Here is a 24,368-nt window from a genome sequence, read left to right on the forward strand (position 1 = left end):
TTTGAAAATGTCCACATGTATTCCTGAAAGGAGGAGCCCAATATTATCAACTAGACTGTCTGTGAACATCACCTTCTCAGACTGCTGTGAAACAAAATGTTGAGAAAACGCAACGCCCCCCCCAACAACTGTGTGGCTCACATGCTGTTCCCATCACAATGTGTTGTACCTGTCTGTGTTATGAAGAACAGTTTGAATCATTTTGAAGAAGAAAAAAACACACTGATATGATTTATTGTAGTTCATTTCATAGATATAACCTAAACTTCTCTGGGGGTAGGCTGTAGTCTGCACGGGATATAGTGTGTGTTCCAAACGGTATATTACTGACAGGGTGTGAGAGTGCTGCACAGTATCCCAACGTATTGACTGATACACTGGCTGTTGACTCAGAGGTAGAGTGAATGTTTCTGATTGGCATAGTTAGTGTGACCTTGAATGAGTGTGTGAGCATTACAGTACATGTGTGTGTGTGCAACACTGTGTATTTGTGTTTAGTTGCTGCTCATGATATCGCTGATCCAGTTGTTGTATTGGCAAACGCGGGCATAGACACTGGGGTGTCCCTCCTGGGCACACTCGTAACCCCAGGACACCACACCCTGCAGCTGACCATTACACACCAGGGGTCCACCGGAATCCCCCTGCGTGCACACACACACAGAGAGAAAGGCAGAGAGAGGGAGAGGATAAAAAGGTCAGAATTAAAGTGAATATTCTCAGGAGACTAACTGTAGTAAGACAATCTAAAGGAGAGTGTTGGGTAGAGGGTTAGAGAATACTATCAATACAAGTGGTAGGGGATGAAGAATGAAAGCAGGAAAAGGCTGTGGCTGAACCTGATAGTATAGTCAAACAATCCTATATCGGTATCTCCACCCCCTTTTTCTCAGTGGTTTAGGCCGACTAACCTGACAGCTGCTGGCTCCTCCGTGCATGAATCCGGAGCATACCATGTTCTCTGTGAACAGATGGGGGTAAGCATTCTCGCAGATTCTGTGATCGATGATGGGCTGCCTCAGGCACTGGAGTTTAGTAGGAAAGCTGTCTGGCAAAGCATAAATAAATCAATGAATATGCTATGCCACACTTACACAGCCTCTCATTCAACATACAGTATTCTTCACGAGAGGTGCTGTGTTGTGTGCATTCAAGTCAGCCCTAGACCGTTTGCGTTTGAAATGTTATGCATCATCTACACAAAAAAAGCATACCCTTCAAGTAAATTTGCTTTAATCAAAGAAAGCACTTATTAACTTCAAATCCCAATCCCCTCTGATTTCCCCTGTAGTGTGTGTCCTCTTTATCATGGCATAGTTATGGAACTGTAGAAAGGGCCCATAACCACTAATACAGGATTATTTTGTATTTGCCTAATAGTTTTACGTTTAAGATTGTGGGTTGGCTAGTCGTATCCTAAGCCTACGGTTAGGTGCAACTTCTACGTTTAGCTTCCAGCCTCTCACTTACTTCCATTGGGGATGGTGTTGCCCCAGCCGGACACCAGGCAGTTCTCGTCGGCTTGGGGGCAGCGGGAGGGCAGGGCCACAGTCTGGACGTAGCTGTAAAGTTCATGTTCAAATGTTATATTCCACCTAAATAGCAGCAGTCGGTACAAATTGAAACCCACAAGCATACAAATGGCATAGGCCTAACTAAATACATATTTATTTATAAATTGATAAAAGGACAAAAAAAAGGATATTCAAGACTTAAAGAAGCTACTCTGAAAATATAGTTTACCAAGCTACCAATTACTTCACGCTGTAAGAAGTTAAGATACATTAAAGCTAACCTTAAGAAAAATACACTTTACTTAACTAGTTACTTAGAAAAAGTAGTGCACTACATCAAACTACTCCGTGAAAAATTATCATATCTAAATATGAAATGTTATAGACTACAAATTGCCAGTCAAAATGTGTAATTTAGCCTATTAAACACAAAAAAGTGAGAATTAGGTACACAAGTGTTTCAAGTGAGAATTAGACAAGTCTGATGCCAAAAAAGAAAGTATGTCAATTCTTGCCTACTTCACCAATATGTTATTTTAGAAAGAAGAGTAGTGTAGTTCCAGTAGTTAGCTACACCACTACATGGCAAAACAGTAATTAACTACTGAAAACACAACCAATATGTTATTTTAGAAAGAAGAGTAGTGTAGTTCCAGTAGTTAGCTACACCACTACATGGCAAAACAGTAATTAACTACTGAAAACACAACCAATATATTATTTAGTTCAACGAACACAGAATTACTAGTTGAACTAAATGTAGTTCACTACTCCACAACACTGCTCATTAATCACCTGTTGAGGGTGGCAGGCTTGCTCAGCTTGATCAGCATGATGTCGTTGTCCAGGGTGTAACTGTCGTAGTTGGGGTGCTTGATTAGCTTGGCGGAGTCGATCCACTGCTCAGTGACCTCGTTCTGCTCGATGTTGTGCTCACCCAGACGCACCTGGATACGACTGAGGATCAGGAGAGGGTTTTAGGAAATCCATCATTTTGGAGTGAATGAAAAGTAAAGAACACATCTAAGATTGTGTGAAGTCCCGCGGTAGGCCAGCCATACGGAAATGTATGCACACGCTACTTGTAAGTCGCTTTGGAAAAAAAGTGACTGTGAAATGGCATATATTGAAATGTGGTTCTGTAGTAAACAATACATTTAGACTACTACCTGACCAACATCACCTATTATACCGGACTCTTTCCTGACCATATGATTATCTTACCAAGAAAGACTGTGTCCCACTTGTTATAGTTTATAACAAGTGGGCCCAATTAAAGGCTAAAACACCATGGGCTGACATCAAATAGGCCTACATCAGTTTAATAAAGCCCTGTCAGTACTTACGACTTGTGGCAGTGGGCAGCAGACACCACCCACTGGCTGGAGATCAGGGAGCCACCGCAGAAGTGGTAGCCAGCGTTCAGAGACACTTGGTAGGGCACGGAGTGGGCAGGGCACTCATACCCTCCGACAACCTTCTCATCCCTCTCCTCCACCGGGGCAGCAACTGAAACAATCAGGTGTGGAGTTAAGCCCGATCATACTTACATCCAGAAGAGTAGATCATAAGAGCCATAAGCTGATGGATCCGTTAACAAAGAAGATTTTTAAAACAGTTTAGTTAACAAGGATAGGCACATCAGTCCACTTTCCTGTAGAGTGATTTGTTTTTCTTACACACTGCTCCGAGCAAAGCCAGAAGAATCAGGGCTTTCATGTTTGTTTGTACGTATGGCGCTCACACAACCAAGGCTATATATACACTGTACCACTCCACGCTATCTCCCCTTTTTCAAGGTACTGTTAAAACCAGTTCTTCCTGGGAAGAGGGCATATGGCTCCAGAACACATGGAGCCATTACCTAATTCAATATGGGTGTAGTATGGAACCAATAGGCCTCCAACTAGGGGCCACGTCATGTTATCTACTGTATGACATTCCAAACGTAATGATAAACTATAGACTCAGGTAATTTGACAATTACCTAGACACCTGAAGTAATTGTGTGTGTTCAGTGACTCAAAAAGTAATATTCTCACATAATACATGATAACTTGCAACGTATAGGAATACTGTATATATCAGCACATTATTTTTATTTATAAATAAATACTGTTCTGGGTGCTCCTTTCCTGTCCTAGCCAGGGTCAGCAAGGAATATTATGTCAACTCAGATAACCTTATCAGTTCTGCCCTTATCATATTAGTTGTGTTTGTTTAAATGTACTTCTGAGTAGCCTTTTGAAATGTTGGGACACATATGAGATAGCATGTCCTAAGAGTTTAACAGTCCTTGAAACATGAGCCTGTGCAGTAGTTTGTAAAAAAAGGTGTTCAATAACATAGGATAATTCAGATTCACACACATTCCTCTGAGTCACATCATGGTATCTACTGTATGACATTCCAAACATAAGAATAAACTATAGGCCTCCAACTAGCCGCGTCCTCAGAGCATGCACAGACCAGCTGGCTGGTGTGTTTACAGACATATTCAATCAATTCCTATCCCAGTGTGATGTTCCCACATGCAAGAAAGCTAAGGTAACTGAGCTAAACGACTATTGCCCCGTAGCACTCACTTCTGTCATCATGAAGTGCTTTGAGAGACTAGTCAAGAATCATATCACCTCCACCCTACCTGACACCCTAGACCCACTTCAATTTGCTTACAACACCAATAGGTCCACAGACGACGCAATCGCAATCACACTGCCCTAACCCATCTGGACAAGAGGAATACCTATGTAAGAATGCTGCTCATTGACTACAGCTCAGCATTTAACACCATAGTACCCTCCAAACTCGTCATTAAGCTTGAGACCCTGGGTCTCAACCCCGCCCTGTGCAACTGGGTCCTGGACTTTCTGACGGGACGTCCCCAGGTGGTGAGGGTAGGAAACAACATCTCCACCCCGCTGATCCTCAACAATGGGGCCCCACAGGGGTGTGTTCTCAGCCCTCTCCTGTACTCCCTGTTCATCCATGCCTGCGTGGCCATGCACGACTCCAACTCAATCATCAAGTTTGCAGATGACACTACAGTGGTAGGCTTGATTACCAACAACAACGAGACGGTCTACAGGGAGGAGGTGAGGGCCCTCTGAGTGTGGTGTCAGGAAAATAACCTCACACTCAACGTCAACAAAACAAAGGAGATGATCGTGGACTTCAGGAAACAGCAGAGGGAGCAGCCCCCTATCCACATCGATGGGACAGTAGTGGAGAAGGTTGGAAGTTAAGTTCCTCGGCGTACACATCACGGACAAACTGAAATGGTCCACCCACACAGACAGCGTGGTGAAGAAGGCGCAACAGCGCCTCTTCAACCTCAGGAGGCTGAAGAAATTTGTCTTGTCACCAAAAAACACTCACCAACTTTTACAGATGCACAATCGAGAGCATCCTGTTGGGCTGTAACACCGCCTGGTACGGCAACTGCTCCGCCCACAACCGTAAGGCTCTCCAGAGGGTAGTGAGGTTTGCACAACGCATTAACGGGGGCAAACTACCTGCCTTCCAGGACACCTACACCACCCGATGTCACAGGAAGGTCGAAAAGATCATCAAGGACAACAACCACCTGAGCCACTGCCTGTTCACCCCGCTATCATCCAGAAGGCCAGGTCAATACAGGTGCATCAAAGCGGGGACCGAGACTCTCTCAAGGCCATCAGACTGTTAAACAGCCATCACTACCATTGAGTGGCTGCTGCCAACATACTGACTCAGATCTCTAGCCACTTTAATCATTCAAAAGTGTATTATGTATTAAATGTATCACTGGTCACTTTAAACAATGCCACTATATATATAATGTTTACACACCCACAAGGGTGCGTTCTCAGCCCTCTCCTGTACCATTGTTCCTGTTATTACTCATCTCATACAGTGGGGAGAACAAGTATTTGATACACTGCCGATTTTGCAGGTTTTCCTACTTACAAAGCATGTAGAGGTCTGTAATTTTTATCACAGGTACACTTCAACTGTGAGAGACAGAATCTAAAACAAAAATCCAGAAAATCACATTGTATGAATTTTATTTTATCAAGTGTACCTATGATAAAAAATTACAGACCTCTACATGCTTTGTAAGTTGGAAAACCTGCAAAATCGGAAGTGTATCAAATACTTGTTCTCCACACTGTATGTATATACTGCACTCTATACCATCTACTGCATCTTGCCTATGCCGTTCGGCCATCGCTCATCCATATATTTATATATTCTTATTCATTCCTTTACACTTGTGTGTAAATGGTAGTTGTGTAACTGTTAGTTTACTTGTTAGATATTACTGCATGGTCGGAACTAGAAGCACAAGCATTTCGCTACACTCGCATTAAACATCTGCTAACCATGTGTATGTGACCAATAAAATTAGTTTTTCTTTAATTTAGGCTCTAGAGTAAATTGACATTTGCCTAGACACCTGAAGTAATTGTGTGTGTTCAATGACTCATTCATTGACTCAAAAAGTAATATTCTCACATAATGGATGTAACGTTCGTCGTTGGTGGTGGAAGAAGGTGAGGACCAATGCGCAGCATGGTAAGTGTCCATCTTTTTAATAAAGTAAATGAACACTGAACAAAATCGTGAACGACCGAAACAGTTCTGTCTGGTGCCGATACAAACACTCAACAGAAAATAATCACCCACAACTCAAGGGTGAAAACAGGCTGCCTAAGTATGGTTCTCAATCAGGGACAACAATTGACAGCTGCCTCTGATTGAGAACCATACCAGGCCAAACACAGAAATACCAAATCATAGAAAAACGAACATAGACAACCCACCCAACTCACGCCCTGGCCATACTAACACAAAGACATAACAAAACGTCAGAACGTGACAATAGATGGCTTCGTTGTTTAACAACAAAATTGACGCATGCGCAACTATGGGGCAAAACAGATGGGATTTGCTTAGATTGACAGCATGTAAACTATATATAATCTCCAATGTTCATTGAAAACAAATACATTTGCACAATGACCACTTGTCTCAAATACATTGTTACAGTTGTTGGTTTGCTAGCTAGTGAATTTTTGACATATTAGCATAGACGTGACAGTCAAAACACCTCAAAATAAAGCATGGATTCAAGAACAAGATAACATTTGCTGAAATGAGCCATCTATGATTCCCCACTTGGCAGCTTCTTGTCATTGTTGCTAGCTACAGTATCTGGCCATCCAGAATCACAACAACACACTGCCTTCTGCTCCATTGAAGTGTGCACATTGTTTTCGTGACGTTGTCAGCTAACCCGTCTATACGACCAGATAATAACTTTTTATATTTCTTTATTTTTTATTTAACCTTTATTTAACTAGGCAAGTCAGTTAAGAACAAATTCTTACTTACAATGACGATCTAGCCTATCTAACGACGCTGGGCGCCACCCTATGGGACTCCCAAACATGGCCGGTTGTGATACAGCCTGGAATCAAACCAGGGTCTGTAGTGACGCCTCTAGCACTGAGATGCAGTGCCCTAGACCGCTTGCACCACTCGGGAGCCCCTCTAAACTTGCAACATACTGATACTGTACATACCAGTAAACATTTTATTTATAAAAAATATTAAATACATTTCTCCTTTTCTAGCCAGGGTCAGCAAGCCAAATTATGACAACTCAGATAACCTCATCGGTTCTGCCATTATCATATTAGTTGTGTTTGTTAAAATGTTCACTACATGACCAAAAGTATGTGGACACATGCTAATCGAACATCTCATTCCAAAATCATTGGCATTAATGTGGAGTTGGCCCCCCCTTTGCTGAGTGATCTTAGGCTTGTGTGTGGCTGCTTAACCATTTCATGGGTTTCGACGAACAGTTATTGTGCTGACGTTGCTTCCAGAGGTAGTTTGGAACTAGGTAGTGAGTGTAGCAATTGAGGACAGTCCCGTTTTGTGAGCTTGTGTGGCCTACCACTTCATGGCTGAGCCGTTGTGCTTCTAGACATTATCACTTCACAATAACAGCACTTACAGTTGACCGGAGCAGCTCTTGCAGGGCAGAAATGTGACGAATTGAAGGTGCCGCGTTGAAAGTCACTGAGCTCTTCAGTAAGGTCATTCAACTGCCAATGTTTGTCTATGGAGATCGCACGGCTGTGTGCTTGATATTATCACCTGTCAGAAACGGGTGTGGCCGAAATAGCCGAATTCACTCATTTGACGGGGTGTCCACATACTTTTGTATATATATAGTGTACTTCTGAGTAGCTATGGGAAATGTTGGGATGCAAATGAGAACATGTCCTAAGACTTTCATCATCCTTGAAAAATTAGCCTGTGCAGTAGATTGAAAAAAAGGTGTTTAATAACATAAGATATGATATGAATGATATATGAATGTTAGGGACTTATATATTATTCAGATTCACACTTATTCATCGGTGTCACATGTTATCTACTGTATGACAAAAGTAATATTCTCACATAATAAAACGGCTTCGTTGTTTAGCAACAAAACCGGTGCATGCACAACTATGGGACAAAACACACAGGGTAGCTGCTTGTTTAGATCCATAACATGGACTCCAGGAGAACATTGCACCAGTGCAGATCCCAGTAAAGCATGGTGGACTGTTACATTCCTGACTATGGACTCCCCAACCACGAAGGTAGTAGTGGTAGTGTGCATTTGGGAGCAGCTTATTGATGTTCTGTACTTGTGTTCCTGGATAGCACAACGTTTTTGTTCCAGGGACTGAGACATTTCTCACCATTGAACTGCCCAATACAACGGCCGGAGAATGGGGTGGAGAAATCTGCCCATTCCTACCCCTCTCACAATTCGTTGAACCTTTCACAGGCCCACGAGAAGCAGGATAGCTTCTCCCGGCGATAAGTCCGAACATTCCACGGTGTGCAGTGCCCCCTCAGATCCAGAGAGAGGAAAAGGAGCCAAACTCGACGATAAATCCGCAGCTTTAGTCAGCACAACCATCACTGACACGAGGAATCCCAGCGATAAAGGCGCAGGTAGATCAGGAACAAGTGCAGCAGAGCTATTCCCTATGTCAATCTGCTACGAACCTCTCGCAGTCACTCCCATTCACTTAGCAGCATGCCGCTGCCTTCGGTTTCCACAAGTTGTGACATGGGACCAGCGCTGATTGGAACAAATCTTCTAGCTGTTCTCCATCTACTCCACTACTAGATGGAGGAGAAGCAGATGGAGACGACTTCATTGCTAGGCAAGTTCCATGTATTTACAGGCCATTTGGATAGGGACAGATGACAAGGCGGGGAAACATCCATTAGGCCCGAGAGGCATCCAGCCACAGGAGTTGAGACTGTTCCAATTTGCATTTTCCCCATAAATCCGTGCATAATTGAGATTGAGAAGCATAGCCAGCTCATTTCTGTAATCCTCCATTAGCAAACAATTGCCGTATTGGAACCCCGAATTGCCAATATTGTCCCAGACAAAAGTGTAATAAACACAGCTTTACAGCGCTGAAAATGTTTGAACTATTCCAGACGAAGCGGGCTCCATTGCAGCCCAGCTAGCCAGTAGCAGGTTGACACAAGCACTTCTGAACAAAACAAAAATAAAACTTAGGAAACAACAGGTGTGCAACAGATGTGCAGGAGGTATCCGAGTTCGTGACAGGAAATTGTGCGTGGCAATTAGGTATGTTGATAGACCTACCTTGTACCAATCTTCCTCTACTACTTCACTGCCTCAGCATACAACATCTTCTGTACTACTCTGATCCTGGCAAACTCAACATGCCTTCCTCTCACCAGACGCTTCCGAGCTCCAGCACCATGGGCACCCCCACAGCTAACACACAAAACTTTTAAAATCGATACTACACAGTCCTTTGTGTCATGCCCTCCTGCACTCTTCTCACATATAAGAATCTCTCTCCTACACATGCTGCAACATGACCATAAGCTTGTCACCTAAAACACCATAATGGGTCCGGGACAAAAGCATTTTCAGCTGTTTGATGCTGGTGTACAAAACCAAAAGTAAAATATGCAAAAACTAAACCTAAGAACATGAGGCATAGAAATAAAGCACACAGAACAGATATACAGCTTCTTAGCTTTCAATGCGAATGACAGATCTATAACTCACATTTCTACGTCAATTTGGTTGGGTCGCGCAAAAAGTAACATATTGCAGTTTTAACGCCACCTGCTTCGGAGAGCAAAGCAAGTCACAGCTCTTGTCCCTAGTCGTGTGGTCCAGAGCGCCCGCTCCCTCTGGACAGAAGAAACGCAAAAAATCATCACAAATCCACTTCAAGTTGCTTTCACCAACTCAACAGTCCCCAACCTCTTCTCCATCCAACCAAACACCACATATTAATCTGCTAGAAGGCAAGGATCCATTCTCTCCCACTGGACCAGAATCATCTTTGTCATCACCAGGAGGAGGCGCAAACCCGGCAGTCTTCACCGCACTTGCCACTGCAGTTAACTCATTCTCACTCTCATGCTCAATTTCCTTCTGTAGCTCTGCCATAAATTCTGTGTGATCCACCATTCCATATTCACTCAAAACATGTTCCACTTTTCACGTTTTTTCTGTCCACCATCTTACCCCCACCTAAGGGCCGACCGAGCAAGTCATTTCTGATATTGTTATGTAGCCTAGATCGTTTCCTTTAAAAATCATATGCTGGTGGGGTGTAGCCTGGGTTGCAGTTGAAGGCTGGTCAGTGTAAAATTTGCGCTTCTGTCATATGGTGGCAACAGAAGGCTGTAACAGCACCTTGGGCACCACGGGGTTGTCAAGGAAATCATCTTTCTCCTTGTCCAAGGGACCTGACAGGTTGAGTCACAAGGCTCTCTCTCCTACTGCCACCAGGCTAATGGCACGGCCACAGCCTTGAATGGCTCCCCTAGACGTCCTGGATAGCCTTGCATCAGTTTGGCCTGGTACACCAGGAGCAGGGACATCACATTCAGAACTCTTCTGAACATGCGGCAGACAGGTAAACCTTCTGGTAAATGGAAGTGAAGAATCGATCTGCTGTTCCAGGAAGAGAGGTGTCCCCGTCATAGACGAAGAACCAGGGTTAAGGTATTTGGGAAACTATAGGTCAATTACCAGTGGACTGCCGACACCCAGGTCCTTTATGTCCCTGACCTCCATGTTGGCAAAATGCCTGGTCTGAGCTTTGGAGGTGAGGGGGTTGACCAAATTGCCCTTGGTTTCCATCATGCATGCTGGGACAGCTGAGAGGAACTGCATGCCTGGAACAGTACCAGAAGGGAGACGCCGCCCATCGTAAAAGTCCCTGTCTGCGTCGCCGCTCCCCAATGGCTCAGGCCACTAAATGTTGAGTCTCACCGCTGCCCGTTTCCAGACATCGAGCAGTGAATAGTATCTCTCATCCGGTGACGATGCCCCGCTAAGGGTGGAAGAGGATTTGTCGGCTTCCATCTCCTCCTCGTCTGCTGCGAAGAGGATTCTAATCCCCTCGCCGCCGTCATCATAGGATGGGACATCCTCATCCCCTTGGTCTGGAGCTAGGGCCTGGGCATGAGGGCCATTAGGGTACTGGTCGGAGGAAGTGAGAGTTAGAAATTTGAAGTTTTGAGAGTTTGAAGTTAGACATTTTAAAATGATGATAATACCCTTTGAGTGTAAAAGCTGTTTGAAAAGACAGAATTTTCAGCTCGTTTTGAATGGGTGGAGTTTTGGCCTGCCTGGTGACATCCCCATGCGGTATAAGTTAATAGACCCATAACAGAGAGTTTCAAACCTCTCTGCCAATAACAGGTAGTTTTTAACTAAACCTGTATGTCCAAGATTTTATGCTCTACAGGTGAATTACAGGAGAAGGTGATTCACTCAATCCAGTCCCTGAGGAGAATAGACGGGAAGCAGCCCCGTTAGGAGGGGCCATACCAAGTACTCCTGGTGACAGCCTTCACCGTGAGAATAGCTGAAAGAGCTACCGGGGTTCATATCACACATTGCAAGAGGGTAAGACACACTGACACTGTCGAACAATCACAGAGTTAGGAGAAGAACTGAATACCAATAGGGTTCGGGGGTTACTTCTCTAACAAAGATTCCCTGACCCCGCCCTATCCTCCCTGTGTGCGTTCGTAGAAGTGAAAGTGTGGGCTGGCCTCTGGCTGAGGATATGTTCTCCAGGAAAGGGTGGGGCTTTACAGGAGTGCTGATTGGTCTGAGCTGTCTTATTGTGGGAGCCCTCGTCCTAATACATCATGACCCATCCGAGATGGAAGAAGGTGAAGTACAGTGAAGGTGAGGATTTTGGACTGTAATCCGGAGCGAGATAAATATTGCGTAAAGGTACGAATTACTATTAAAAACGTAAAGGAAGAGGATCTCGGGTTATGGTATGTTGGATTTGATCAGGTTTCAGTTGATACCCTAGTGCCATTCCGGGTAGAAGAGGTTAGGGCAGGTGATAGCTCTATAGTCAGCCAGAATACAAGCAGAGCCCCTGACAAAACAGATACTGACAGTGGAGTCGTAAAGAGCCATGGGCCGGGGCGGATAGCTCAGACGAAAGATCTTAAGGAAGTGATTGAGGTGGAAACTGGTTATGGTTATACAGCCAGATCAGTAGCGAAATAATAAGGTTATGCCTGAGCCACAGCAAAACCTCAGTTGACAACTATCCCCTTCCCCTTTCCATTTGATGGAATTGATTCACCCAGGGGAATGGCCTGTATGGTAAAGCTGTTCATGAAGGCAGGGAAGCCAGAAAATGACAGTTGCATTGATCTGCATGTATCCCCATGTGCCCAGGACATCCAGACTTCCCCCTTTCAGTTACAGGAGGACATTATTATTGTATAGCTCGATACATCTCACACGGACGGGACGTAGGGAAAGTAAGAACATGCAATAGGACACAGAACGTTACAACTGATGAGACTATGAGGGATCTGACAGGCTGGTTGAGCTCCGGGGATTTCAGTGAGATAAAGAGGATAAGGGCTGACGTCTGGTGGTTGTGTGGGGGAATGACGTTATGGCCGAATCTGCCTACGAATTGGACAGGCCTATGTGCTCTTGTACATTTAGGAATGCCTTTCACCCTCATCCAACACCATGACATAGTGTTGGCAAGATGGGAAAAAAGAAGCTCTCCATCTGGGTCTTTTGACAATAGAGTATATATTGATAATATTGGGGTACCAGACGAGTTTAAAGCAAGAAATCAGATCTTAGCAGGATTAGAATCAAGAATTTTCTGTTGGTCAACTCTCAATAAGAATGTGGATTGGATCAATTATATATATATATATTATAATCAACAGCGCTTCATCAATTATCCTAGAGATGCAATAAAAGGATTGGCAGAACAGACAGAAGCGACTAGTTTGATGGCATAGCAGAATAGGATAACATTAGATACGCTACTAGCTGAGAAGGGAGGGGTGCTGTCACAAATCCCGCCGAAGATGGTGCCTCTTCCTGTTCGGGCGGCGGTCGTCGTCGCCAGCCTATTAGCTGCCATCGATTCCCTTTCCTTTTGTTTCTGTTAGTTGGGTCTAATTGGTTACACCTGTTTTGAGTTAGTTTTGTTTGTAGGCTATTTAAGGGCACTAGGCCTGCTGGGTATTGTGCGGGCTTGTTCTCTGTTTATTGGTGTTGGTTGATTAGTGTGATCTCTATTTTTTTTTATTTTGGACGGGTTGTTTCATGCGCCCTTGTGTTTTGCATGTCCGTGTCTCCCCTGTCTTTGGAATAAAAGTATCCACGTACGGAATTACCTACTCTCTGCGCTTGTCTCCTCTACTCACCATTCATAGAAGTCATAACAGAAGCCCGCACACACTGAATGGAGTCAGCAGGAGCAGCGACCACCCCTCTCCCAACTATGGAAGAGCGCGTCCATCATCATACAGCTGTCCTTCATCGGATCGGTTCAGCGATGGACCAGATGATGGAGCGATGGGAGAGGAGTGGTCTACCAACATCTACCCCAGCTCCCCCACAGACGACGCCACCCACTCCACCTACGTCGTCGTCTGGGTCCAGCACATTGCGTCTCTCCCCCCCGAAGGAGTACGATGGAGCGGCGGCTGGGTGCCATGGATTTTTGCTCTAGCTCGAGCTCTACCTGGCTACCGTGCGTCCGACTCCCTCGGGTGAGGAGAGTGTGAGCCTCCTCGTCTCCTGTTTGTCGGGTAGGGCCCTGGACTGGGCCAACGCTGTCTGGAACAGCCCAGACTCGGCTCGGGACCACTACCTGGAGTTCACCCGCTGTTTTCGAGCTGTGTTCGACCACCCACTAGAGGGCAAAGCGGGAGGATAAACGAGGTGTGTTATAGATTGCAACTTCCCTCTTACTATTGCATTAACCCCTCATTTCATGTGTCTCTCCTCGGGCCGGTGGTAGCTGGTCCCCTACAAGAAGGACATTGAGGGGTCCCCGGCGTACACAGTACGAGCTATTCTGGACTCGAGACGCCGGGTGAGGGGCCTGCAGTACTTCGTGGACTGGGAGGGGTACTGTCCGGAGGAGAGGTGCTGGGTACATTTTAGATCCTTCCATCTTGAAGGATTTCCACCGCCTCCAACCGGAACGCCCCGCGCATCGTCCTCCGGGTCGTCCTCGAGGCCGGGGTTTGCGCACTGCGGGAGCCACGCGTCAGGGGGGGATACTGTTACGAATCCCGCCGAAGATGATGCCTCTTCCTGTTTGGGCGGCGCTCGTCGTCGCCGGCCTATTAGCTGCCATCGATTCCCTTTTGTTTCTGTTAGTTGGGTCTAACACCTGTTTTGAGTTAGTTTTGTTTGTAGGCTATTTAAGGGCACTAGGCCCGCTGGGTATTGTGCGGGCTCGTTCTCTGTTTATTGGTGTTGGTTGATTAGTGTGGTCTCTATTTTTCCGGACAGTTTTAGTCCTGTTTATTTTGAACGGGTTGTTTCATGCGCCCTTGTGTTTTGCATATCCGTGTCTCCGCTGTCTTTGGAATAAAAGTATCCACGTACAGAATTACCTGCTCTCTGCGCTTGACTCCTCCACTCACCATTCATAGAAGTCATAACAGGTACATGATATTTGGAACAATGTGCTGTACCTTCATCCCAAATAACACAGCTCCGGATGGATCAGTGACCAAGGCCCTGGCTGGTTTAACCACCGTAGCTCACGAATTAGCAGAAAACTCTGGGGTGGATACTTCTCTGACGAGTTGGTTTGACAGTATTTTTGGAAAATTCAAAAATGTCATGATCACTGCGTTGTGGGCAAACTTCACCTGTGTGACTGTGTTAGTTTTGTGCGGATGTTGTTTGATTCCGTGCGTGAGAGGTCTCATTAGCAGGACTCTGGAGAAATCGATGACACATCAGATGGTGAGATACGGACCGATGCCGAGCTCTGACCAGTGGAATGATGAATACATACCCCGAGACCTAGTAGATGGACCCAGGTCCTTCACTTACGAGGAGCCTATGTTAGATGAGACCATTAATGTTTAGGTTCCTTCTTGTTTTGATGTTTAGACCGTTTTTTAATGAAGATTATAACGAAAATCCTGACAAGAAGAGTTATGATTCTGATGTAGGCCTAGAACAGTCATTGTAAATACATATTGTTTTTCTGTGTGGTTGATTTGGAGTATATTGGATAATTCTAATAAAAATGTGTGATTGATTAAAATGTTCCGTTTTTCCAAAAATATTCTTTGTGTAGGAGAAATCGCTCCGTTTTGTTCATCGCGTTTGGCTACCAAAAAAACCCGAAACTTCAGTCATCAAAACACCAAACTTTTTTCCATAATATCGACTGAAACATGGCAAACGTTGTTTAGAATCAATCCTCAAGGTGTTTTTCACATATCTCTTCGATGATATATCGTTCGTGGAAGTCTGGTTTCTCCTCTGAATCACATGGAAGAATACTTGCAGCTGGAGATTACGCACCAATTTCGACACAGGACACCAGGCGGACACCTGGTAAATGTGGTCTCTTATGGTCAATCTTCCAATGATATGCCTACATATACGTCACAATGCTGCAAACACCTTGGGGAAACGACAGAAAGTGTAGGCTCATTCCTTGCGCATTCACAGCCATATAAGGAGACAATGGAAAACAGCGCCTCAAAAATTTTGCTCACTTTCTGTTTGAAGTTTAATCTTGGTTTCGCCTGTAGCATCAGTTCTGTGGCACTCACAGATAATATCTTTGCAGTTTTGGAAACGTCAGAGTGTTTTCTTTCCAAAGCTGTCAATTATATGCATAGTCGAGCATCTTTTCGTGACAAAATATCTTGTTTAAAACGGGAACGTTTTTCATCCAAAAATGAAATACTGCCCCTAGAGTTAACAGGTTAACCTCTAGTGACTCCCCATCCCGCGTGAGGGAGCGTAATCATAGACTGACACTAATTAGCATAACGCAACAGACAAATATTCCTAGAAAATATTCCTATTCATGAAAATCACAAGTGAAATGTATTGAGACACAGCTTAGCCTTTTGTTAATCACCCTGTCATCTCAGATTTTCAAAATATGCTTTACAGCCAAAGCTAGAAAAGCATCCTCGGCTCTGCCGAACGTCCCGTGTTCCCCCCCAAAATGTAAAGGGGCTGCCTCTCCTGGCCACGCTGCAACGATCCTCTTCCTGTGAATGACTGGACCAAAGCGCAGCATGAGACGTGTTCATGATATTTTATTAAAACCAGAACACTAGAACAAAGAATAACAAAGAGGAAAACGAACAGTTCTGTGAGGAAACTAACTATACAGAAAACAACTACGCACAAAACCCATGTGGGCAAGAGCTACCTAAGTATGGTTCCCAATCAGAGACAATGATAGACAGCTGTCCCTGATTGAGAACCATACCCGGCCAAAAACAAAGAAATACAAAAACATAGAAAAAAAGAACATAAAATGCCCACCCTAGTCAAATCAAATCAAATTTTATTTGTCACATACACATGGTTAGCAGATGTTAATGCAAGTGTAGCGAAATGCTTGTGCTTCTAGTTCCGACAATGCAGTAATAACCAACAAGTAATCTAACTAACAATACCAAAACTACTGTCTTATACACAGTGTAAGGGGATAAAGAATATGTACATAAGGATATATGAATGAGTGGTGGTACAGAGCAGCATAGGCAGGATACAGTAGATGGTATCGAGTACAGTATATACATGAGGTGAGTATGTAAACAAAGTGGCATAGTTAAAGTGGCTAGTGATACATGTATTACATAACGATGCAGTCGATGATATAGAGTACAGTATATACGTATGCATATGACATGAATAATGTAGGGTAAGTAACATTATATAAGGTAGCATTGTTTAAAGTGGCTAGTGATATATTTACATAATTTCCCATCAATTCCCATTATTAAAGTGGCTGGAGTTGAGTCAGTGTCAGTGTGTTGGCAGCAGCCACTCAATGTTAGTGGTGGCTGTTTAACAGTCTGATGGCCATGAGATAGAAGCTGTTTTTCAGTCTCTCGGTCCCAGCTTTGATGCACCTGTACTGACCTCGCCTTCTGGATGATAGCGGGGTGAACAGGCAGTGGCTCGGGTGGTTGATGTCCTTGATGATCTTTATGGCCTTCCTGTAACATCGGGTGGTGTAGGTGTCCTGGAGGGCAGGTAGTTTGCCCCCGGTGATGCGTTGTGCAGACCTCACTACCCTCTGGAGAGCTTTACGGTTGTAGGCGGAGCAGTTGCCGTACCAGGCGGTGATACAGCCCGCCAGGATGCTCTCGATTGTGCATCTGTAGAAGTTTGTGAGTGCTTTTGGTGACAAACCGAATTTCTTCAGCCTCCTGAGGTTGAAGAGGCGCTGCTGCGCCTTCTTCACGATGCGGTCTGTGTGAGTGGACCAATTCAGTTTGTCTGTGATGTGTATGCCGAGGAACTTAAAACTTGCTACCCTCTCCACTACTGTTCCATCGACGTGGATAGGGGGGTGTTCCCTCTGCTGTTTCCTGAAGTTCACAATCATCTCCTTAGTTTTGTTGACGTTGAGTGTGAGGTTATTTTCCTGACACCACACTCCGAGGGCCCTCACCTCCTCCCTGTAGGCCGTCTCGTCGTTGTTGGTAATCAAGCCTACCACTGTTGTGTCGTCCGCAAACTTGATGATTGAATTGGAGGCGTGCGTGGCCACGCAGTCGTGGGTGAACAGGGCGTACAGGAGAGGGCTCAGAACGCACCCTTGTGGGACCCCAGTGTTGAGGATCAGCGGGGTGGAGATGTTGTTGCCTACCCTCACCACCTGGGGGCGGCCCGTCAGGAAGTCCTGTACCCAGTTGCACAGGGCGGGGTCGAGACCCAGGGTCTCGAGCTTGATGACGAGCTTGGAGGGTACTATGGTGTTGAATGCCGAGCTGTAGTCGATGAACAGCATTCTCACATAGGTATTCCTCTTGTCCAGATGGGTTAGGGCAGTGTGCAGTGTGGTTGAGATTGCATCGTCTGTGGACCTATTTGGGCGGTAAGCAAATTGGAGTGGGTCTAGGGTGTCGGGTAGGGTGGAGGTGATATGGTCCTCAAAGCACTTCATGATGGACGGAAGTGAGTGCTACGGGGCGGTAGTCGTTTAGCTCAGTTACCTTAGCTTTCTTGGGAACAGGAACAATGGTGGCCCCCTTGAGGCATGTGGGAACAGCAGACTGGTATAGGGATTGATTGAATATGTCCGTAAACACACCGGCCAGCTGGTCTGCGCATGCTCTGAGGGCGCGGCTGGGGATGCCGTCTGGGCCTGCAGCCTTGCGAGGGTTAACACGTTTAAATGTCTTACTCACATCGGCTGCAGTGAAGGAGAGTCCGCATGTTTTCGTTGCAGGCCGTGTCAGTGGCACTGTATTGTCCTCAAAGCGGGCAAAAATGTTATTTAGTCTGCCTGGGAGCAAGACATCCTGGTCCGTGACTGGGCTGGATTTCTTCTTGTAGTCCGTGATTGACTGTAGACCCTGCCACATGCCTCTTGTGTCTGAGCCGTTGATTTGAGATTCTACTTTGTCTCTGTACTGACGCTTAGCTTGTTTGATAGCCTTGCGGAGGGAATAGCTGCACTGTTTGTATTCCGTCATGTTACCAGTCACCTTGCCCTGATTAAAAGCAGTGGTTCGCGCTTTCAGTTTCACGCGAATGCTGCCATCAATCCACGGTTTCTGGTTAGGGAATGTTTTAATCGTTGCTATGGGAACGACATCTTCAACGCACGTTCTAATGAACTCGCACACCGAATCAGCGTATTCGTCAATATTGTTATCTGACGCAATACAAAACATGTCCCAGTCCACGTGATGGAAGCAGTCTTGGAGTGTGGAGTCAGCTTGGTCGGACCAGCGTTGGACAGACCTCAGCGTGGGAGCCTCTTGTTTTAGTTTCTGTCTGTAGGCAGGGATCAACAAAATGGAGTCGTGGTCAGCTTTTCCGAAAGGAGGGCGGGGCAGGGCCTTATATGCGTTGCGGAAGTTAGAGTAACAATGATCCAAGGTTTTTCCACCCCTGGTTGCGCAATCGATATGCTGATAAAATTTAGGGAGTCTTGTTTTAATCTAATCTGAATAGCCTTGTTAAAATCCCCAGCAACAATGAATGCAGCCTCCGGATAAATGGATTCCAGTTTGCAAAGAGTCAAATAAAGTTCGTTCAGAGCCATCGATGTGTCTGCTTGGGGGGGGGGGGGGGGATATATACGACTGTGATTATAATCGCAGAGAATTCTCTTGGTAGATAATGCGGTCTACATTTGATTGTGAGGAATTCTAAATCAGGTGAACAGAAGGATTTGAGTTCCTGTATGTTTCTTTCATCACACCATGTCTCGTTAGCCATAAGGCATACGCCCCCGCCCCTCTTCTTACCAGAAAGATGTTTGTTTCTGTCGGCGCGATGCGTGGAGAAACCCGCTGGCTGCACCGCCCCCGATAGCGTCTCTCCAGTGAGCCATGTTTCCGTGAAGCAAAGAACGTTACAGTCTCTGATGTCCCTCTGGAATGCTACCCTTGCTCAGATTTCATCAACCTTGTTGTCAAGGGACTGGACATTGGCGAGAAGGATGCTAGGGAGTGGTGCACGATGTGCCCGTCGCCGGAGTCTGACCAGAAGACCGCCTCGTTTCCCTCTTTTTCGGAGTCGTTTTTTTGGGTCGCTGCATGGGATCCATTCCATTGTCCTGGGTGAAAGGCAGAACACAGGATCCGCGTCGCGAAAAACATATTCTTGGTCGTACTGATGGTGAGTTGACGCTGATCTTATATTCAGTAGTTCTTCTCGACTGTATGTAATGAAACCTAAGATGACCTGGGGTACTAATGTAAGAAATAACACGTAAAAAAACAAAACACTGCATAGTTTCCTAGGAACGCGAAGCGAGGCGGCGCCTAACTAAAATAGAGAATAAATGACTCTCTATGGCCAGGGCGTGACACCATCAGACACCCACAACTGTGATTAACGTGCACTGTCCCTTTAAAATAAAATTAACTCAACCTGCAATCCCCTTTCCCGACATGGTTCCACATAATGGAAACAGATAATGTTTAGAATACATTAACTTCCTGTTCAAATTCACTGGTGTTACCTAAACAATCAAACCAAAAATCAATAACTAGGAACTATCACAAAACTTGTACGATTCAACTATTCAGACCTCCATCTCTTACAGCCAAATATAGCCCAGTGAGCGCCACCAACCAGTGATGCCCACCTAGCAATTTTGTTGCTAGTTTTAGCATCGTTTCAGACTGCCCTGACAAATGTGGCTACTTTTAAAAATGTATTTGGAACTTTTAGCAACTTTAAAAGTGACTCAAAGCTATAATGCACGCATTTTCCCTCTAAATGACACAAACAATTTTCTCTGTCACAACATCATTGCCTGGCTGCAAAAGTGCATTGTGAGTGACGTCAGCAGCAGGCGCTCAGCCCGTACCCAGGCAGCAGCAGTTTCAGCGAATTGCAAATCATTGTTGGCTGACAGCAGTAGTATGGGTTCGACAAGCCAAACCCAATGAATATAGTTGGTCACAAATGTTTGATCTTGAACAGAACTTACAACATCAATCAAAATGGTACTGCCAGAAGTACAGAAAAGAGTGGGAGTCTGTACCTGAACAACTGTCAAATCAATTTGAGTAACGTTATTGTGTAATCTACGTAATGACACAACTTACCCTGAAAATTAGTTGGCAACACTGCAACCAACTCTCTTATTCCTTTTGAAAATGATCCCAAATTATGGTGGAAAATAAGTATTTGGTCACCTACAAACAAGCAAGATTTCGGGCTCTCACAGACCTGTAACTTCTTCTTTAAGAGGCTCCTCTGTCCTCCACTCGTTACCTGTATTAATGGCACCTGTTTGAACTTGTTATCAGTATAAAATACACCTGTCCACAACCTCAAACAGTCACACTCCACTATGGCCAAGACCAAAGAGCTGTCAAAGGACACCAGAAACAAAATTGTAGACCTGCACCAGGCTAGGAAGACTGCAATAGGTAAGTAGCTTGGTTTGAAGAAATCAACTGTGGGAGCAATTATTAGGAAATGGAAGACATACTAAGACCACTGATAATCTCACTCGATCTGGGGCTCCACGCAAGATCTCACCCCGTGGGGTCAAAATGATCACAAGAACAGTGAGCAAAAATCCCAGAACCACACGGGGGGACCTAGTGAATGACCTGCAGAGAGCTGGGACCAAAGTAACAAAGCCTATCATCAGCAAGGGCATTGAAGATGAAACGTGGCTGGGTCTTTCAGCATGACAATGATCCCAAACACACCGCCCGGGCAACGAAGGAGTGGCTTCGTGAGAAGCATTTCAAGGTCCTGGAGTGGCCTAGCCAGTCTCCAGATCTCAACCCCATAGAAAATCTTTGGAGGGAGTTGAAAGTCCGTGTTGCCAAGCAACAGCCCCAAAACATCATTGCTCTAGAGGAGATCTGCATGGAGGAATGGGCCAAAATACCAGCAACAGTGTGTGAAAACCTTGTGAAGACTTACAGAAAGCGTTTGACCTCTGTCATTGCCAACAAAGGGTATATAAAAGTATTGAGAAACTTTTGTTATTGACCAAATACTTATTTTCCTCCATAATTTGCAAATAAATTCATTAAAAATCCTACGTGATTTTCTGTAAAAAAAAAAAATTTCATTTTGTCTGTCATAGTTCAAGTGTACCTATGATAAATTACAGGCCTCTCTCCTCTTTTTAAGTGGGATAACTTGCACAATTGGTGGCTGACTAAATACTTTTTTGCCCCATTGTATATACTGATGGAAAAGTTTACATCCAAACAGAATGTCGTAGAGCTCCTTTTCGATTTGAGCGTAGTTGATTTCACAGTCTGTGAGAGATTTGGAAGCGTAGCCGATGGGCTTTCCTTCTTGCAGTAGCACTGCACCTAGTCCATACTTCGACGCGTCCACTTGGAGTCTGAGCTCTTTGTTGGGGTCGTAGTAGGCAATGATTGGTCCTGGTTCTCTCGTGATCAAGTCTTTCACATTCTGGAAAGCAATGTTGTGTTGCTTGTCCCAGAGAAACTCACTGGACTGCTTTAGCAGTTGACGCAGGGGTGCATTAGCATTGGAGAGGCTGGGTGCGAACTTGGCTAAGTAGTTGGCCATGCCAAGCACTGTTTCCAGCTCTGCATGGTTCTTTGGTGGCTCAATTTATTTTATGGGTAAGACCTTCTGTGGATCTGGCTTGATTCCAGTTGCTGTGAGAAGATGTCCGAAGTAGCTGACCTCTGTAGCGCCAACTGTGCTCTTCTCGGGGTTGTGCCGGACTCCTCTCTCGCGGGATCTTTGCAGCATCAAACAGAGATTTCGGTCGTGATCCTCTTTGATTCGACCATAGACAATGATGTCGTCCACAATTGCCACAACTCCGTCGAGGCCTTCGTACACTTCGTCGATCTTTCGCTGAAACTCGTCTTGGGCTGAGATAATCCCAAAAGGCAGGCAACGGAACCTGTAGTGTCCAAACGGTGTGTTGAATGTTGTGAGCTTAGATGACTCTTCTGTGAGCTTGATAGCCCAGTAGCCTGATCTAGCGTCCATGACACTGAAGTAGTGTGCTCCCGCTAGCTTGTGTGTGTGATTCAATCTAGCGTCGGTAAAGGACAATGATAGCCTTGTTCAAGTCTCTTGGGTCGAGACATACTCGGAGCCTGTGCGTGCTTTCTCCATCACCACTAACGCGTTTACCCAGTCAGTCGGTTCTGTAACCTTGGTGACTATGTCAGATTGCTCCATGCTCTCCAACTCTTTCTTCAGACGGGCACGGAGAGCAAGGGGAATCTTTCTCTGTGGGTAAACCACAGGGGTTGCATCTGGGTCAAGGTGAATGGTACATTCTCCTGGGAATAATCCTATTCCTGTAAAAACATCAGCAACCTCCTCCAGTAAATTGTCTGTCTCTACTGGTGCTGTCACTGATAAAACTAGCTTGATGAGGTCCATGTCTAAACATGCTTTAAGACCTAGCACTGCAGGTGCTCTAGTGTCAACAACATAAACGTCTAACATCATGTCACTTTTCCTTGTATTTGCATTTGAAAGTGCATGTGCCTTTTACTGGGAGCTGTTCACCACCATAACCAGTCAGTCTGCGTGTGGCGGGCTGTATCAGATGTCAAGCTGCAGTACTTATTCAGAGGAATAATGTGCACCAGTGTCTAGTTTGAACTTTAGCTTTGTGCCTTGTGTTCCTATCTCAATGTCAGCAAAGACTTGCTCTGTCTCTGATATATTACTTCTGTGTCACTGAATCAATAAACAGTTCATCAGCGTTTGACATTTCATCTTCACTTACTGTGTGTACTGTTTTTCCACGGTAAGCTCTGCACACTTTTGCAACATTTAGTACACTGTTTACCTTTAGCTGGGCAATTTCCTTGTTCGCCATGCACTTTGTATCCACAATATCCACATGTTTTGAGTCTGTGTCGCTTTGTTTTGGAGTTACGTGTCTCTCCGTTCTAAAAACGCGCTCTCTGTGCACTGGAGGTGTGCTTTGATGTCTGCCTGACTGCGTGCACTGCTTGTTCACGTGATGCGCTCGTGCTACCGCGCGAAATTATTTTTATCTGAGCCTGTGCTAGCTCGTGAGATCTGGCTATGTCGATAGCCTTGTCCAGCCTTACCTCAGACCCAACATTCAAAAGTTTCTTTCACTCGCGGTGAGTGTATTCCAAATACAATACGGTCCCTGGCCATCTCATCCTTGTTTGCATAATCACAGTCTTTCACAAGCAGACGCAGCTCTGTCACAAACTGTTCAAAAGACTCGCTAGCTCCCTGTACTTTCTCATGGAATTTGTACCTAGCGACAATCTTATTGGTCTTCGGCGCAACATATGCTTCGAAACGATCGTAGTATATTTTCAGTACCTTTGATTCAGCCTCGGTTAGTGTCCGTGTGTTGTAAATCTCTCTCACTTTTTCACCGATCCAGAGGAGCAGGTTGCTGCATTTTTCCTCTTCTCCTCTGTCCTTCAGAGGACCCGTGAACATTAGCGCCACATGCTGTTTGTACTTACGTCATGCATCGGGTAAGTTTGACTCCCAGTCCATTCGAGGTGAAGGAACTCCAGAAAAATCCATCTTGTAAGACCTTTTACTCTGACAACATGTCTTGTTTTGCACACTTTGTACAAAATAATAAAATGCAGTACTACAGGATATTTCTTAATGTAGCTCTTTATTAGCTAGCTATAACTGGCATGTTCACGTACAGCCAACCAGGATCAAACTGACCATGACCTAACCATTTGGGTGGTCTTAACCAATCATAGCACAGTATGATATGGCGGTAAAATGCATCCAATTACAATTCAGTATGTTTACACGTATGAAAATTACAGATACCAGCTCGT

At 45.1% G+C, this 24,368-nt stretch overlaps 1 protein-coding gene across 3 annotated transcripts; it reads right to left on the minus strand.

The window, feature by feature from the left end:
• Window positions 1-200: 200 nt before the first annotated feature.
• Window positions 201-24,264, minus strand: LOC110496097 (trypsin-3). Of its 3 annotated transcripts, none has more exons than XM_090208489.1 (6): window positions 24,033-24,264; window positions 2,861-3,023; window positions 2,310-2,471; window positions 1,471-1,562; window positions 912-1,048; window positions 201-644 (listed from the first exon to the last, which is right to left on the minus strand). In XM_090208489.1, exons 3-6 carry the CDS (start codon window positions 2,345-2,347, stop codon window positions 495-497), a joined length of 417 nt encoding a protein of 138 aa, XP_090064615.1. In that variant the 5' UTR covers window positions 2,348-2,471; window positions 2,861-3,023; window positions 24,033-24,264; the 3' UTR covers window positions 201-494. The 3 variants fall into 3 exon arrangements, with proteins under 3 accessions (XP_090064615.1, XP_090064614.1, XP_021427464.1); XM_090208488.1 differs by lacking the exon at window positions 24,033-24,264 and adding an exon at window positions 23,884-24,029; XM_021571789.3 differs by lacking the exon at window positions 24,033-24,264 and adding an exon at window positions 3,194-3,385.
• Window positions 24,265-24,368: the final 104 nt, after the last annotated feature.

Source organism: Oncorhynchus mykiss, chromosome 18, assembly GCF_057628025.1.
Source record: "Oncorhynchus mykiss isolate SJ-2025 chromosome 18, ASM5762802v1, whole genome shotgun sequence".
NCBI lineage: Eukaryota > Metazoa > Chordata > Actinopteri > Salmoniformes > Salmonidae > Oncorhynchus > Oncorhynchus mykiss.